At 42.2% G+C, this 15,571-nt stretch overlaps 1 protein-coding gene across 1 annotated transcript in view; it reads right to left on the bottom strand.

Moving 5' to 3' along the window:
* The window catches only part of CFAP61 (cilia and flagella associated protein 61), a 117,576-nt gene that overhangs the window by 70,806 nt on the left and 31,199 nt on the right, over positions 1-15,571 (bottom strand). Inside the window, exon 8 of the mRNA XM_027118089.1 lies at positions 4,135-4,294. Coding sequence (XP_026973890.1) covers positions 4,135-4,294 — 160 coding nt within the window. The remainder of the gene's footprint in view (positions 1-4,134; positions 4,295-15,571) is intronic.

Raw genomic sequence — 15,571 nt, 5'->3', positions numbered from 1 at the left:
CTGTGGACAGATACTCCAAGATAGAGATAATAGCAGGAGGCTAATAGGAGAGGCTGAGCCCCGCCCAGATAAGAGATAGGGACCACATATTTCTCATTCTCAAGGTCAAGGAGACCTTCCGGACTATACATGTGCAGAAAGCCTCCTTGGAAGTCAAAAGGGGAGTGGTATCAACCTACCCATAGGCCTATCCACTAGAATCCATCTTGACTAAGAGATGCACATGCACACATGGGAGGACCCTGAGATAAACCAAATATGGACTCAGAACCAGGCAAAGCAAGATGATTGGCCAAAGGAAACCCAGAAGAAATGCCCCACGTAAGTGACTTAAACTACCACCCTCTCTCTCAGTCTGCCCGTGTGTCTATTCACACGTACTCTCTTTCCTCCTAATAAACACTTTGTTTTACTACTTTCCGTCTTTGTGGGAATTCATTTCTGCAAAGTCAAAGAGGCAGGGTCTTGTCACTGGATATTGGTCTAGTGGCTAGCATTCAGCGCTCTCACTGCTGTGGCCCAACCTTGATTCCCGCTCAGGGAATCGAAATCCTGCTTCAAGCCGCTGCAGGCCGAGGCCACCCGAGATCACTTTGACTTTGTTCACATTGGTTCCAGTTTAGTCCCAAGGTTTAGTAGATAAAAACCCAAATTTACAAGTGTGTGTAATAGTTTGTATATGACGAATAGGTGACTAAAAAAATGGGATCACTTAAAAATTATTCAAGTAAAATGCAAAATGAATGTGTATGGTTACACTTTTTAGATCCAATGGAAACTTCTGATACGGCTGAAATGATGAGATAGCAAGCCAATCACAATGTATGCAGTAGCTAAAGAAGGGGGACCACTTTGTGAGCTCAGGAATGTCGAGCCGTGACATTGTTAATCTGCTTGGAAGGGTGGAGGTTCATGTGAAATAGCAAGTCTCACGGCTGGTGGGAAAAGAGTAGACCTTGAGTTCAGGATTTGAGAACAAGAGTTTATTTGGGAAGTGACTCCAGGAAGCACAGTAGGGTGGTGAGGAAGAGAGAATGGGAAAGGAAGGCAGCTAACAAAACACATGTCATCACACGGATCACCAGCTGGAGGTGATCCTGGAGGAACGTTGAGAAACAGCAAAAAACTCGTGTCTCAGAGCTATCCCACCCTAGGGGTGAGGGAGCTGGGGTATTTATACCCCGACTCCTGTCAGTTGTGTGTAAATAAATGTTTTCACAGCTGGTGGGAAAAGACTAGACCAGCAGTGTCTTGGGGTGTGTTCTCTCAGAGGCACAGTCTGAGTCAAGGATTCAAGCACAACTGTTTACTTGGGAGTTGGTGGAGAAAGTAGCAGTAGGAGTACAGGGACAAGAAATAGGGAAGCAGAGGTTGCTCGTGGGGTGTCAATGTCCTGGCACTTCCAGCCTGCCTCTGGAGCAGGGCAGAGTGGCCTCACATGGTTCTGGCAAATCCCACAGACACAGAGGTGGAGATTCCAGAAGTTGGAAGTTTTCAAAGCACTCACGTGCACGCACATACACATAGACGTCACCTAGAACTCCTAAAAGTGATAACTCATTAAATAACTCATTGAAGTGAAAAAATTGATCATGTATTTGTGTAGCAGGCCCACCATTGGAGTTTTCAATCACAGCCACCCTAGATAAGAAGTCACCTTGCCAAGCTGAAGCCTCAGTTGGGTTCTGGGTCAGCCCCTGTTGAGCTGTAACACCTTTTGGGAGTGTGGGCAGGTGTCACCTTTCCTAGCTCTCCTACATCAAGTTATGAGGATAAGATGAGATGATATATACAGAAATCCTTTGAAAAGTAAAAAGCATAAACAAAATTGAAGGCATAGGGCATAATAGTGTGTGCCCAATGAAACAAGCATTTTAGTTCATATTTTAGAGAAATTATATTTCCTTTAACTTGAGACTTTCATCAGAAAAAGAAAATGGACAGATCATAGGACATTTCAGATTTTCTCTGGAGTCTCATTCTTTGCTGCTGTTGATGGGAAGATCGCAGCAAAATGTGCTGATGACTCTTTTCTTAGATATAATGAGCTGCTGACGATTTGTGAATCCATTCCTGAGTTATTCGGAAGTCTACAATAGTGCTCCCTAGTGACAACTTCGTAATCACCTTTGCATCAGTGAAAATAAAGCTGGATTTTCAGAAATAAACAAGGCACACAAAATAACAAGAGAAGTTTTCCTATCTCCTTTACTTACCATCCTGTTCTAGATCAACTAATTTTAAGTAAAAATATTAAAGGTGGTAGAGAGAAGTAAGACTTCTTTCAGCTTCCATATCTCTGGGGCTTTTTGCTAGACAGAGGTACTAGATAGATTATGTGTGTTTTGAAGTCCAGGGTTCAGCCTAAATTTTGAATTTTGTTCCTGCCCATAAAGTTTCTAAGATGGGAACTTCCCAGTCATTCTATGTAACCTCAGAGCCACTCAGAAACATACTGGAAAGGACTATATCTTTTCAATTTATTTTTAATAATGACAACAGTCACGGGGGGAGGAAAAACGACTTCAATTTTTTCAAAACTTACTCTGTGTTTGGCACACAGACCTAAGGACATCATGTAGATTCTAACGTTTAATCTTCCCAACAACTCTTTGGGTTCGATACTATTTTTATCTCCATCTTAGACATGAGAAAACTGAGCCATAAAACTTATTTAGTGGTGCCTTTGAGAAGAATTTATATTGTGTTGATATATTCGAAAGTGACAGTGATAACTTTTTGTTCAGGACTGTCTCATGCTGAAAAGTCCTTCAGAACTCTCCTGTGTCTCTGCTGAGAAGCAAGGGCTAGCCAGCCTTCACCATTAGACAATAAAGACCTCAAAAGCTCTCTTTCGGGAAGAGCACGGTCATCAGTACAAAAGGGAATCACCTCTCCAGCTTCAGCTCTGCAAGCTCTTTGTAACGACTGTGAACATTCAGACGAGCTCCCTGCACTTGGTTTCCCGTCCAGCGGATAAGATCTGCCAAACCCACACCTGCCGTTGTTTAGATCAACAAGTCTTCTGCTTGTCAATCGTATCCCCAACACGCTCCTCTTCCTGTTTTTTGAACAGTCTTGGTAGAATCTCTCAGACACAAGAAAGCAGAGCAATTCAAAATGCCCCGATTTTAACCTGGGAAGACTCAACTAGGTGAAAGGCCAATCACAAAGTGATAATAATGACCGCTCAAGATGATGGTCCATGCTGACTGAGTGCTAACTTTGCCCAAGACACTGAATAAAGCCCTGGACGTGAGTGATCTCGGCGAGACCCCACGTGGGAGGTATTACTACTATTCCTATTTTACAAATGAGGAAACCCACATTTGGAGAACTGAATTTACATGCTCTCCTTGCATCTGCCTGATTTAAGAACCAAAACACTTAACCTCAAAGATACTCATGGATGCAGGAAGACCTCATTAAATTAAAATACCAAAATTTGAGATGACCTAGTTTCACTTGGTGAAAACCCTAATACAGACATTATTTTAGAATCAGTGCAAGTATTGACTACTTGCAATAGACCTGTATTACATAATAATTTGTTGAAGACATAAACACAGAAGCTCTAACTGCTGGGATTAAAACTTAAAGGCATATAGGAAAAAGAAAATATATGTATATATATACACACATATGTATAACTGAATATATATGTATATGTATAACTGAATCACTTTGTGTACACCTGAAACTAACACAACATTGTAAATCAGCTATATATTTCAATTTTTAAAAAAATTAAAAAAGAAAAAACTTAATATAATTTCTCGAGTTCTTGACTTGAAAAATTCACTCATCATATTCAGGTTTTGTGTTGTACGTGTGTGTCTGAGTAAACTCCTGAAATGCTATCAGTTATTTCCCCACAGCTTACCTCTAACAATGAACATCCTGAAGGTAGATGTTCTGAATTCAGGAAACCTTCAGTGGCAAGGCTGCAGTGCACCCTTGACTCCCTGTGCTCACAGATACATGCACAAGGATGAGATGGACCAGGAACTACTCCTCAGAGGGGACTGGAGACAGAGCTATAGTAGGTGCCACCTAGTTCCGGCACTTAGCCAAGAGCACAGCACAGCATGTAAAGCTTGAATTCCTGACACGCTCCTTTGACGGCCACTGTACCTGAACTTCCTTGAACGCTTAGCTCTTGGGGTGGCTCCAGGACGTCATCGGGATGCGGGGTGCAGAGTCCGTGGAAGGGCCCCAAGTCAAAGCACTCATGCAGGAGCTGCATGTTCACTCTCGAGCACACGCTCATGAACCCGACGGCTACACCTTCCACCTGAAACGTCCAAAACATCTCATGACTGTCCGACCTCAGGTGAATGCTCATCACGAAACTCCCAGGAGCCCCAGCCCATGGGCACCTGGAGATGTCTGAGGGAGGGAGCAGCCCTAGTGTCCAGAGCAATGCATGGCATACAGGACAGGCTCAAAAAACGATGCCGTGGACGACCACTGTGGGCACTCCCAGAGGTGGGTATATAACTTAGGGAGGCCACCAGGATGTTCTTTAGGGAAAACTCTTTGGAACTTTGCCCAGACAACGTCCCTGCCTGCCCCATATCCCTTTATTGCCCCACTGCAAGCCCAGCCCTGCCATCCACTCTCCTCCCCTCCACAATGCGGTTCTCAGGAAGACTGGCCATTGTTCCAGTGGCCATCTGGTTGATCCTTGGTTCAGAGAAAGTTCATGGTCTTTCGCTCATCATCAGGTAGGAATGCTTCGATCTTCTTAAACTCATTTATTTTTTTGATTGGATGGTCCCACGGGGAGGAGATGTGAGGAAGGAGGTTTGGTGGGAAGCTTTGAGTGAAATAAACTCATTGCACCTGTTCACCAGATGTGTCTGACCTACAACTGCATCACCTCCCAGCACCCTACCTGATTCTGAACCCCTTGCAATGGGCCTCATCATTTTAGGCCTTTGATGAGGAATACATAAGTGGGAAGATGAGGGTGACAGTGTGACATAATATTCAGTCTTCATCCCTCACTCCTGTCACAAAGCTCCTAAAACACCTGTAATTTCCTGAGAGGAGCATCTTTTGTTTTTCATAATTAAGTCCCTTTCAATCACACCTGAGTTTACACTAAAGAGGTGACTTTCGGAGCATGGGAGCTAGTTACCAGAGGAATCAACCTTGTGATTAGAGGGTTGGAACTTTCAGCCCCGTCCCCTCGACCTCTGGGAAGGGGAAGGGGGCTGGAGATTGAGTTCAACCACCAGTGGCCAATGATTTAATCAGTCGTTAATGGAACCACCAGAGAAACCCCTAAACGATGGGGTTCAGGATCTTCCGGGCTGGTGAACACACTGAGGTGCTGGGCAGCGGTGAGCCCAGAGAGGGCATGGAAGCTCCCCGCCCCCTCCTCCCCACCTCCCCCCACGCACTTCTTCCATTTGGGCTGTTCCTGAATTGTATCCTTTACAACGAATCGATGATGGCAAGTAAAGTGTTCTCCTAAGTTCTGGGAGCCCTTTCCAGCAGATTGTCACACCCGAGGAGGGGGTCATGGGAAACCCTGATTTATAGTCGGTCAGTTCAAAGTACAGGTGACAACCTGGGTCTTGTAACTGGCATCTGACAGGGGCAGGGGACAGTCTTGTGCGCCTGAGTCCTTAAACTGTAGGGCCTGTGCTAAGTCTGGGCTGTGTCAGAAGTGAATCAAACTGCAGGACACCCAGCTGGTGTCTAGGAAGCTGAAGAGTTGGCTGGTATGGGAAAAATGCAACACATTTGGGGTCATAAGTATTGCGAGTAGAGGAAACAACTTATCTTTCTGTGAGTAACTAGCTGAGCTGAGCCTATTACTGGTACTGAAATATTATAAATTAACAACGAATTTTAATTCTATCAAATTTTAATACCACATTGAGAGATGACTGTGATTGAAATTCTTTATTATGTTCTATCGGTAATTCTGTATTTCATTCTCTGCAAGGAAAGCATTTAGAATTTTAAAAGAGGCGAGAGAGAATGCAGAGTTCTTACGTAAACTAATCTTATTTGGTGGTAATTATTTTGCGATCTGTACATAAATCAAAATGTTAGGTTGGACACCTTAAACTTATACAATGTTATGTGTCAATTATATCTTAATAAAACTGGAAAAAAAGGAAAATAAATAAATTTCACATAAATAATTCCTTTGATCATTATGTGGGTTTTAAGCAAATTCTGGTGACTGATTTGACTCTGACAGCTCTTATAAGAAACCAGCATTTACTGGGCAGGTGCGATCCCACCAGAATTCACACTTTATTTCTCGAGACAGCCATTCCATCCAAGAAGCAGAACGCAACAGGACTTCCCTAGTGGTGCAGTGGTTAAAAATTCGCCTGCCAATGCAGGGGATATGGGTTCAATCCCTGGTCTGGGAAGATCCCACGTGCCACAAAGCAACTAAGCCCATGTGCCACAACTACTGAGCCTGCGCTCTAGAGCCCACGAGCAACAACTACTGAGCCTGTGCTCCACAACTACTAAAGCCTGCGCACCTAGAGCCTGTGCTCTGCAACAAGAGAAGCCACCGCAATGAGAAGCCCGTGCACCACAACAAAGAGTAGCCCCCGCTCATCGCAACTAGAGAAAGCCCACGTGCAGCAACGAAGACCCAACACAGTCAAAAATAAATAATAAATTAAAAAAAAAAACAAACTCAACAATCACCAGCATTCCCTGTTCCTAAGAAGGCAGCATCATTCCATAAATGCCCAGTCAGAGAAAATGGTTAATACTTGAACTTCCTAAAGTAGAGAAAGAAGCTACAACACTCCTTTAAACAACAGAGGAAAAAATGAGGTATTTAACTGTTTGTTCTCAAATGTTCTCTTCTGGTTTAAAACCACTTGTTCTCAAAGATGTGTTTGAAAAGTAAAGACTCCCTGTACTTTCTCCCAAATACTGGAATACAAAAAGAATTTTTTAAAAATTGATTTTTTCCATGCATATTCTTTTCTTTACACGCTCCCCAAAATACTAGCTGTAAAAGGCTGGATTTACACAGCTGTTTTCTAAAGCCATCGACACTTTAATAAAAGTCCAAAATACACGTTTTAATTTTTTTCCCAAATAACAAGTGATCTTTTGTCTTGTTTGCGCGTGTGAACAAAGGCTGTGTAGCCACAGTTGTCTGGCTTCTCTGTAATTTTAGGCCCAAGACTCAGCAGACGCTGATTAACCAATCCCTCTACCATATGTGCAGAGAGAGCCGGCCAGCCTCCCTCTCGGCAGGGAAAATTGGCATCCATCTTTGGTTCACATGGAGATGTCCTTCTCATCTAGAGCCACGCTGGCGCGCTGCAACTTCCATGGCCTGAAATACCTTTTGCTGGCTTCATGGCGAGCTGCATGTGCATGATAAGAATGCATTATTTATAAGACCGCTGTTAGTAATGAGCTATTATACTAATGGCTCGTCATGTTTGGAATTTGATTCAAATGGCATGGATCACACATTCTGATGAAAATGAGAAAAACACGTTTCACCATTAGGAACAAAGATTTCACGTTCTCCAATTCTGCAACCTGTTATATTCCCATCTTTCATCTCGGGACTGTGACAATTCACAAAAGTTAAGAATGATCGACTCAACAGAGCGAGGACGTATTGTGGAAGTGTCTGCTTTTTCCTTTGGGTTTCTTTGGGATGACGGTTCCGATTTGAGAAACACTGTTCTTAAATATGAATTTGTAGGAGTATTCAAATGCATCTTTGTGTGTGTGTGTGTGTGTGTGTGTGTGTGTGTGTTTTCTGGAAAAATAAATTGATTTGATGGACTTTTTTTTCTTGTACAGTGAAAAGGCACTGATTGTTGGCTGCTGTCTGTCTTCCAGGTAACCAATACTTTCCACCACAAAGGTGCCTTTAATTATCTCACATTGGAGCAAACTGGGAGTTTGTCGTTGTCCTTGGTTTTCCCTGAGGATCCATATGATGATGCATAAGGCTCAGATCGCTATAAACCACGTGTGCAGTGGCCACACCTTCACAAGCAGGACCATTTACAGGCCCGTATGCACTGCATCGTTCCTGCTTCCATCTAAAAAGCCCTACGTCACCCGCCCCTTCTGGGTGCCCTCATCATGACCACTTCCAGCTCTGATCCTTCCTGCCTGATGTCAAAGGCATGGCTGCGCTGGCAGGCTCTGCCCCAGTGCCTCCTCGGACCGCTACTGCCCACGCCACAGATGCTGCCAAGGCAGACGCTCTGCCCATCTGTCTCTAGGAGCTGCCCTTGGCCTCCAACCGCCCTGCCCTGAAATCGCAGTTTGGAGTAAACACCAGATGTCAAGGTCAGCCAGGATAAAGTTATGAAAAGCAACTTGCAGCAAAGTGATGACTCAGAACTCCTCCAAAGTTGCGATTAAGTCAAAGAAAGTGCTCGCAGTTAAAAACCTTTAGTTGAGGGCCCCCCAACGGTGCAGACATGGCTCTCAGGGCATCCACATCCATGGCCTGTGACTGCCATGGACGGGTTTGGGAAGGGACAGGCTTGGTGTACTATGTCCCGTTATCTCTGGTCACCTAAAAGTATAGTGTGCTGGTTAATGCCTAATCAGCATTGTAGGGGAAAGCTTAATTGTAACACTTGCCAATTTCTGTGGTGTAAATATTCCCGTTGCAGCCCATTGTAAGCTCTTGGTGTGATGTCACTGAGTAGAGAATTGGGAGAAGATGCACAGTAGCTGTAGTTACAGTATTTCCACTCTGCAGAGACCACAGATATAAATGACCCCAAGAGGACAAATAAGAGTAAAACAATTAAAAAGTAATGAATTTTGAGGATTTATTAATTTTGTTTTTAGTATAATTTACTACACTGTTAGTTGATATAACTTAATTTTTGACAACGGCCGTGTTTAACAAGCAGCTTGCCAGTTCCTAAAGATTTAGCAACTGGCTCTCGTGAGCCAAGGTGAGCGAGCTCCAGCACACTGCTGCCAAAAGGCAGGTCTGAGGAAGCCCAGGTCGTTGGGAGGAGGGTCCTGGCAGGTAGGTGGTAGGGTGGTGACTGCACTGATCTTGAACCCAAAAAGGCTTAAGACACCTGTGGGTGTCTTAAGGGCTTGGTGAAGACCAGAGTTTCACTCCCAGATTCTAGGCTGGTTTGCTCACTGTTGACAGGTCCTGTTCCTGCCCTTCCATTTAAGGTTGAGGCCCGTGGTCACATCTCCATGGGACATGCAATCTCTGATGTCTGAGGCAGCACGGCCTCTCAGAGATCAGGCTGGACTCCGTTTGTGTCTTTGGAGACACCAAAGGATCCCTGCGGGGTTGGGACTGCAATTTTCAGCCTACAACTTTCCTCTGATATTTACACACGCTGAAAGTTTGTAACACACGACAAGAGAGGGAAGGAACTGAGGGAAGAGGTCACTGCAGCTGCTCTTCACAAGAACTAACTCAAGAGATTTGGGTTCAAACTCGCACCTTGAAACCAAAGAATTAAAAGCCTTCTCCAGAGTGAGGTCAGCATCATGGTGGTAAAAGACATCCTTTATTTTTGTCCCCTGCTCAACAGCAAATATTCGACATCCATCCAAGAACAAAAGTGCCTTTGAGGGAGCCGTGGGATCCAGCGCCACCCACCAAGGGGCCTGGGAGGAGTCTTGCCCACCTTTGCATCAGGAAATAGGCAGACAGACCTCGGTCACAGCTGTGGACCCTGCAGAGGCTGCTGAACTGGCTCTAGCCTCTCTCAGCCTCAGTCCAAGAGCCCCTGAGAACAGTGACTTAGACAATCACTCATGGATGAGAGAGCCTTTGATGAAGTTCAGGTTTCCCGAGGAGAAGTTTCAGCTCCATTGGAGCAAAAAAATACCAGTTTGGATGCCCTGGAGTGGGTAAGACAAACAGTCTGCCTTTCCCCACAACACCCATCCTCCAAGGCAGCACAGCTTAGGGCCAAGAATTATCCCCCTAATTTATCCCATGGTAGGTAAGAGGGAGACTGTGTAAGTGAGCACCTGGCTTCCCTAGCTATGCAGGATGCTGCCAGAGGGGCTCATTTCTCTCTCGCCAGATCCAGAGTACTAAATTGGGAGCTCACGACTGGGGGATGGAAGCAGTCTGGGACAGCAGCAGGTAGGACCCCCAGAGGACATGACCAGGCATCATGGATTCTATCAAGAAGCCCACCCACGAGCTACTGGGAATATTTCACCCATGGATCCTGCCAGCCTGCCCACGAGCACCCCCAGTGCTCCACGTGCCTTACGCACACACCAGCCCACCTTGTGGCAGCTCCCTGTGTGTACTCCTAATGGTGCCATGAGCAGACTTTGGCAGATGGCTAAGGAGCATATGGAGAAAGTCAGCCCAATCTGTGGGTCAGGAAGAGACCACAAATTTGAGCTGTAGTGCCACCTTTGGGAATACAGAAGCACTCGACCTGGTGCTTTGCAGGGTCCAGAGAAGACACAGAAGCTTAAGAATTCTGCCACAAGAGAGAGCAAGAAGCATGGAGCAGGCATACCCATAGACGGTCTGAGGAAGCCTCAGAGTCTCCAGCAGAGCTGAGAGAAGTTATTTCTCCTCCGAAGACCAGAGGAGGTGACTGCGATTCAAATGTGAAGACAGCAATGCAAAACTCAATGACCATGAAAAATCAAGGAAGTGTGACCCCACCAAAGGGTCACACCAATCTTCTGGTAACTGAACCCAAAGACAAGAGTAAATGGTAAATCTCCAATTTACCAGATAAAGAATCCAAAATAGCTGTGTTCAGGAGACTCAGTGAGCTACAAGAAAACAAAGCCAATTCAACAAAATCAGGAAAACAACACACAAACAAAATGAGAAGTTGAACAAAGAGAGCGAAACCATAAAAAGAACCAACCAGAGATTCTGGAGCTGAAGAATCAACAAATGACATGAAAATGCAACAGAGAGCATCAACAGCAGACTTGATCAATCAGAAGAAAGAATCAATGAGACTGAGTACGGGAACTTTAAACGTATCAAGTCAGAGGAGAACATAGTAAAAAGAATGAAAAGGGTCATAGGATGGTATCCTATGATTTATAGGATACCATCCAAAGGACCAATTTGTGAATCACCAGAGTTCCAAAATGAGAAGAGAGGGAGAAGGGGGCAGAGAGTTTATTTAAAGAGATAATGGCCAAGAACATCCCAAATCTGGGGAGAGATATAGATATCCAAGTTCATGAAGCTCATTGGTCACCACATAAAATCAACTTAATGAGATCCTCTCTCAGCTCAGTGCTTTGTGACCACCTAGAGGGGTGGGATAGGGAGGGTGGGAGGGAGGGAGACGCAAGAGGGAAGAGATATGGGGACATATGTATATGTATAACTGATTCACTTTGTTATAAAGCAGAAACTAACACACCATTGTAAAGCAATTATACTCCAATAAAGAAGTTAAAAAAAGAAATCCTCTCAAAGACACATTATAATAAAACTCAAAAATCAAAGACAAGAGGAGAATCTTAAAAGCAGTGGGAGAAAAACATCTTGGGACTTACAAGGTAACCCCCCATAACACCGTCAGCAGATTTCTCAGCAGAAACTTTACAGGCCAGGAGTTAGCAGGATGATATATTCAAAGCGCTGAGAGAAAAAAACTGCTAACCAAGAATACTTTACTCAGCAAAGCTGTCCCTCAGAAATTAAGGAGAAAGACTTTCCGAGACAGACAAAAGCTGAGGAAATTCATCACGACTAGACCTGCCCTCCAAGAAATGCTTAAAGGAGTTCTTCAAGATGAAATGAAAGGATGCTAATCAATAACATGAAGATATAGAAAAATACACAACACAATAGTAAAGGTAAGTATACAGTCAAGTTCAGGATATCCTAAAACTTTAATATGGTGAAGCATTAACCATGTAACTCTAATGTAGGTATGAAAGGACAAGAATTTTAATATTTTAATAACTATAGCTACAATAATTTAGTAATGAATATGTAATATAAAAAGAGATAAATTGTGACATTAAAAACATAACAGGGGAAGTAAAAGGGTAAAATTTTTGTGTGCAGTTGAAATTAAGTCTTTAGTGTAAAATGGACTGTTATATCCGTAAGATGTTTTATGTAAGCCTCAATGGTAACCACACAGCAAACATCTAGAGTAGATTCACAAAAGATAAAGAAAAAGGAATCAAAGCATCTCGTTACAGAAAATCATCAATTCATAAAGGAAGGCAGCAAGAAAGGAATAAAGGAACAAGGGTACTACACAACAGCCAGAACACAATAAGGTGGCATTAGTAAGTCCTTACCTATAATTACTCTAAATGTAAATGAATTTTATTCTCCAGTCAAAATATACAGAGTGGCTAGATGGATAAAAAGCAAGACCCAACAATACACTGCCTACAAGAGACTCACTTCAGCTTTAAGGACACATATAGGTTCGAAGTGAAGAGATGGAAAAAATATTCCACGCAAGTGGAAACAGAAAGAGAACAGGGGTAGCTATGCTTATACCAGACAAAACCGACTAAGCCAAAAACACTAACAAGAGACAAAGAAGGTTATTATATAATGATAAAGGAGTCAATTCATCAAGAAGATATAACAATCATAAATATATATACAGTCAACATTGGAGCGCCTAAATATATTAAGCAAATACTAACGGGTATAAAGGGAGAAATAGACAACAGTACAATAATAGCAGGGGACTTCAATACCTTACTTGCAGCAATGGATAGACCATCCAGAGGGAAAATGAACAAGAAAATGTTAGACTTGGTTCATACTTTAGATAAAATCAACCTAACAGACGTGTACAGAACATCCCATTCAAGAGCAGCAGAGTACAAACGCTTCTCAAGAACACATGGAACATTTTCCATGATACATCATATGATAGATCACAAAATGAGTCTTAGCAAATTTAAGAAGATTTAAATCATACCAAGTATTTTTCCCAACTACAGTGGTATTAAACTAGAAATCAATAACAGGAGGAAAGCTGGAAAATTCACAGTATGTGGAAATTTTAAAATACACTCCTGAAAGACCAAGAGGTCAAAAAAGAAACAAAAGGGAATCAAAAAATATCTTGAAACAAGCAAAAATGGAAATACAATAAACCAGTTTGGGGATGCTGCAAAAGCAGTTCTAAGAGGTAAGTTTATAGTGGTAAATGCCTACATTGAGAAAAAAGAAAGATCTCAATAAACAACTTAACTGTATGCCTCAAAGATCTAGAAAAAGAAGAACAAATTAAGCCCAAAGTTAGCAGAAGGAAGAAAATAACAAAGATCAGAGCAGAAATAAATGAAATAGAGACCAGAAAAATAATAGAAAAACTAAGAGCTGTTTTTTTAAAAGGTAAACAAAATTGACAACCTGTTAGCTAGACTAAGAAAAAGAGAGAAGACTGAAATAAAATCAGAAAGGAAAGAGTAGACATTACAACTGATGCCATAAATACAAAGGGTAAAAGATTACTAAGAAAAATTATATACCCAAAAATTGGATAACCTAGAAGAAACCGATAAATTCCTAGAAATAGACAAGCTACCTAGACCGAATTATGAAGAAATAGAAAATATTGATAGACAAATAACAAGTAAGGAGATTGAATCAGTAATCAAAAACTTCCCAATAAAGAAAAGCCCAGGATCAGAGGGTTTCACTGGTGAATTCTAGCGAACATTTAAGGAAGAATTAATGCCAATCCTGCTTGAACTCCTCCAGAAAATTAAGGAGGAGGGATCATTCCTATCTCATTTTATAAGGCAAGCATTACCCTGATATCAAAGCCAAATAAGAACATTACAGAAAAGAAAACTACAGATAAATATCCCTGATAAACACAGATGCAAAAATTCTCAACAAAATATTGATATTAGCAAACTGAATTCAACAGCACATTAAAAGGATCATACACCATGATCAAGCAGTACTTATCCCTGGGATGCAAGGAGGTTCGATACATGCAAATCAATAAATGTGATACACTACATTAATAGAGTGAAAGATTAAAATCATATGATCATCTCAATAGATGTAGAAAAAGCATTTGACAAAATATAACATCCTTTCATGACTAAAATGCTCAACAAATTGGGTATAGAAGAAACATACTTCAACATAACAAAGGCCAATAATAACAAGCCCACAGCTATCATCATACTCAATGGTTCAAGATTGAAAGCTTTTCCTCCAATCAGGAACAAGATGAGGGTGCTCACTCTCGCCATTCCTCTTCACCAAAGTACTAGAATCCTAGCCAGAGAAATCAGGCAAGGAAAAGAAATAAACTGCATCCAAATCGTAAAGGAACATGCAAAATTGTCTTTGTTTGTAGATGATATGATCTTACATACAGAAAATCCTAGAGACTCTACCTAAACACTGTTAAAACTAATCAACAAATTCAGTAAGGTTGTAGGACGCAAAATCAACACACAGAAATCAGTTGCACTTCTATACACTAGCAATACAATCTCTGAAAAAGAAATACCGAAAACAGTCCCATTCACAATAGCATCAAAAACAATAAAATACCTAGGAATAAATTTAACTAAGGAGGTGAAAGATCTGTACACTGAAAACTACAAGACTCTGATGAAAGAAAATGAAGAAGACAGAAATAGAAAAATACCCTGTGTTCACGGACCAGAAGAATTATATGCTGTCAAAATGTCCATACTGCTCAAAGCCATCCATAGATTCAATTAATCCCTATCAAAATTCCAAAGGCATTTTCATGGAAACAGAAAAAAAAAATCACAAAATTTGTATGGAACAACAAAAGGCCCCCAAAAGCCAAAGCAACACTGAGAAAGAAAAACAAAGCCAGAGGCATCACACTTCTGTTTTCAAGCAATATTACAAAGCTATGGTAATCAAAACAGTAAATGGGGGCTTCCCTGGTGACTCAGTGGTTGAGAATCCACCTGCCAATGCAGGGGACACAGGTTCGATCCCTGGTCTGGGAAGATCCCACATGCCGCGGAGCAACTAAGCCCGTGAGCCACAACTACTGAGCCTGTGCTCTAGAGCCCACGAGCCACAACTTCTGAGCCCACGTGCCACAATTACTGAAGCCCATGTGCCTAGAACCCATGCTCCGCAACAAGAGAAGCCACCACAATGAGAAGCCTGCACACCGCAATGAAGAGTAGCCCCTGCTCACCACAACTAGAGAAAGCCCGCACGCAGCAATGAAGACCCAACGCAGCCAAAAATAAATAAATTAAAAATAAATTTTAAAAAAAGTACACTACTGGAATAACAGACACATAGACCAATGTAACAGAATAGAGAGTCCAGAAATAAACTCCCACATTTACAGTCAACTAAAATTTGACAAGGGAGCCGAGAAGACTCAATGGAGAAAGGGTAGTCTCTTCAATAAATGGTGCTGGGAAAACGAGATAATCATACGGTGAAGAATGAAATTGTACCCTTATCTTATGCCACTGACAAAAATGAACTGGAAATGGATTAAATACTTAAACATAAGACCTGAAACTATAAAAGTCCTACAAGAAAACATAGGGGAAAGCTTCTTGACATTAGTCTTGGCAACAATTTTTTTGATATAACACCAAAAGCACAAGCAAC

This window comes from Aethalodelphis obliquidens, unplaced genomic scaffold, assembly GCF_003676395.1.
Source record: "Aethalodelphis obliquidens isolate GAN/ISIS:26980383/991018 unplaced genomic scaffold, ASM367639v1 scaffold18, whole genome shotgun sequence".
Taxonomy (NCBI): domain Eukaryota; kingdom Metazoa; phylum Chordata; class Mammalia; order Artiodactyla; family Delphinidae; genus Aethalodelphis; species Aethalodelphis obliquidens.
The sequence above is the reverse complement of the archived record's forward strand: the minus strand, read 5'-3'. Positions and strand labels throughout refer to the sequence as shown.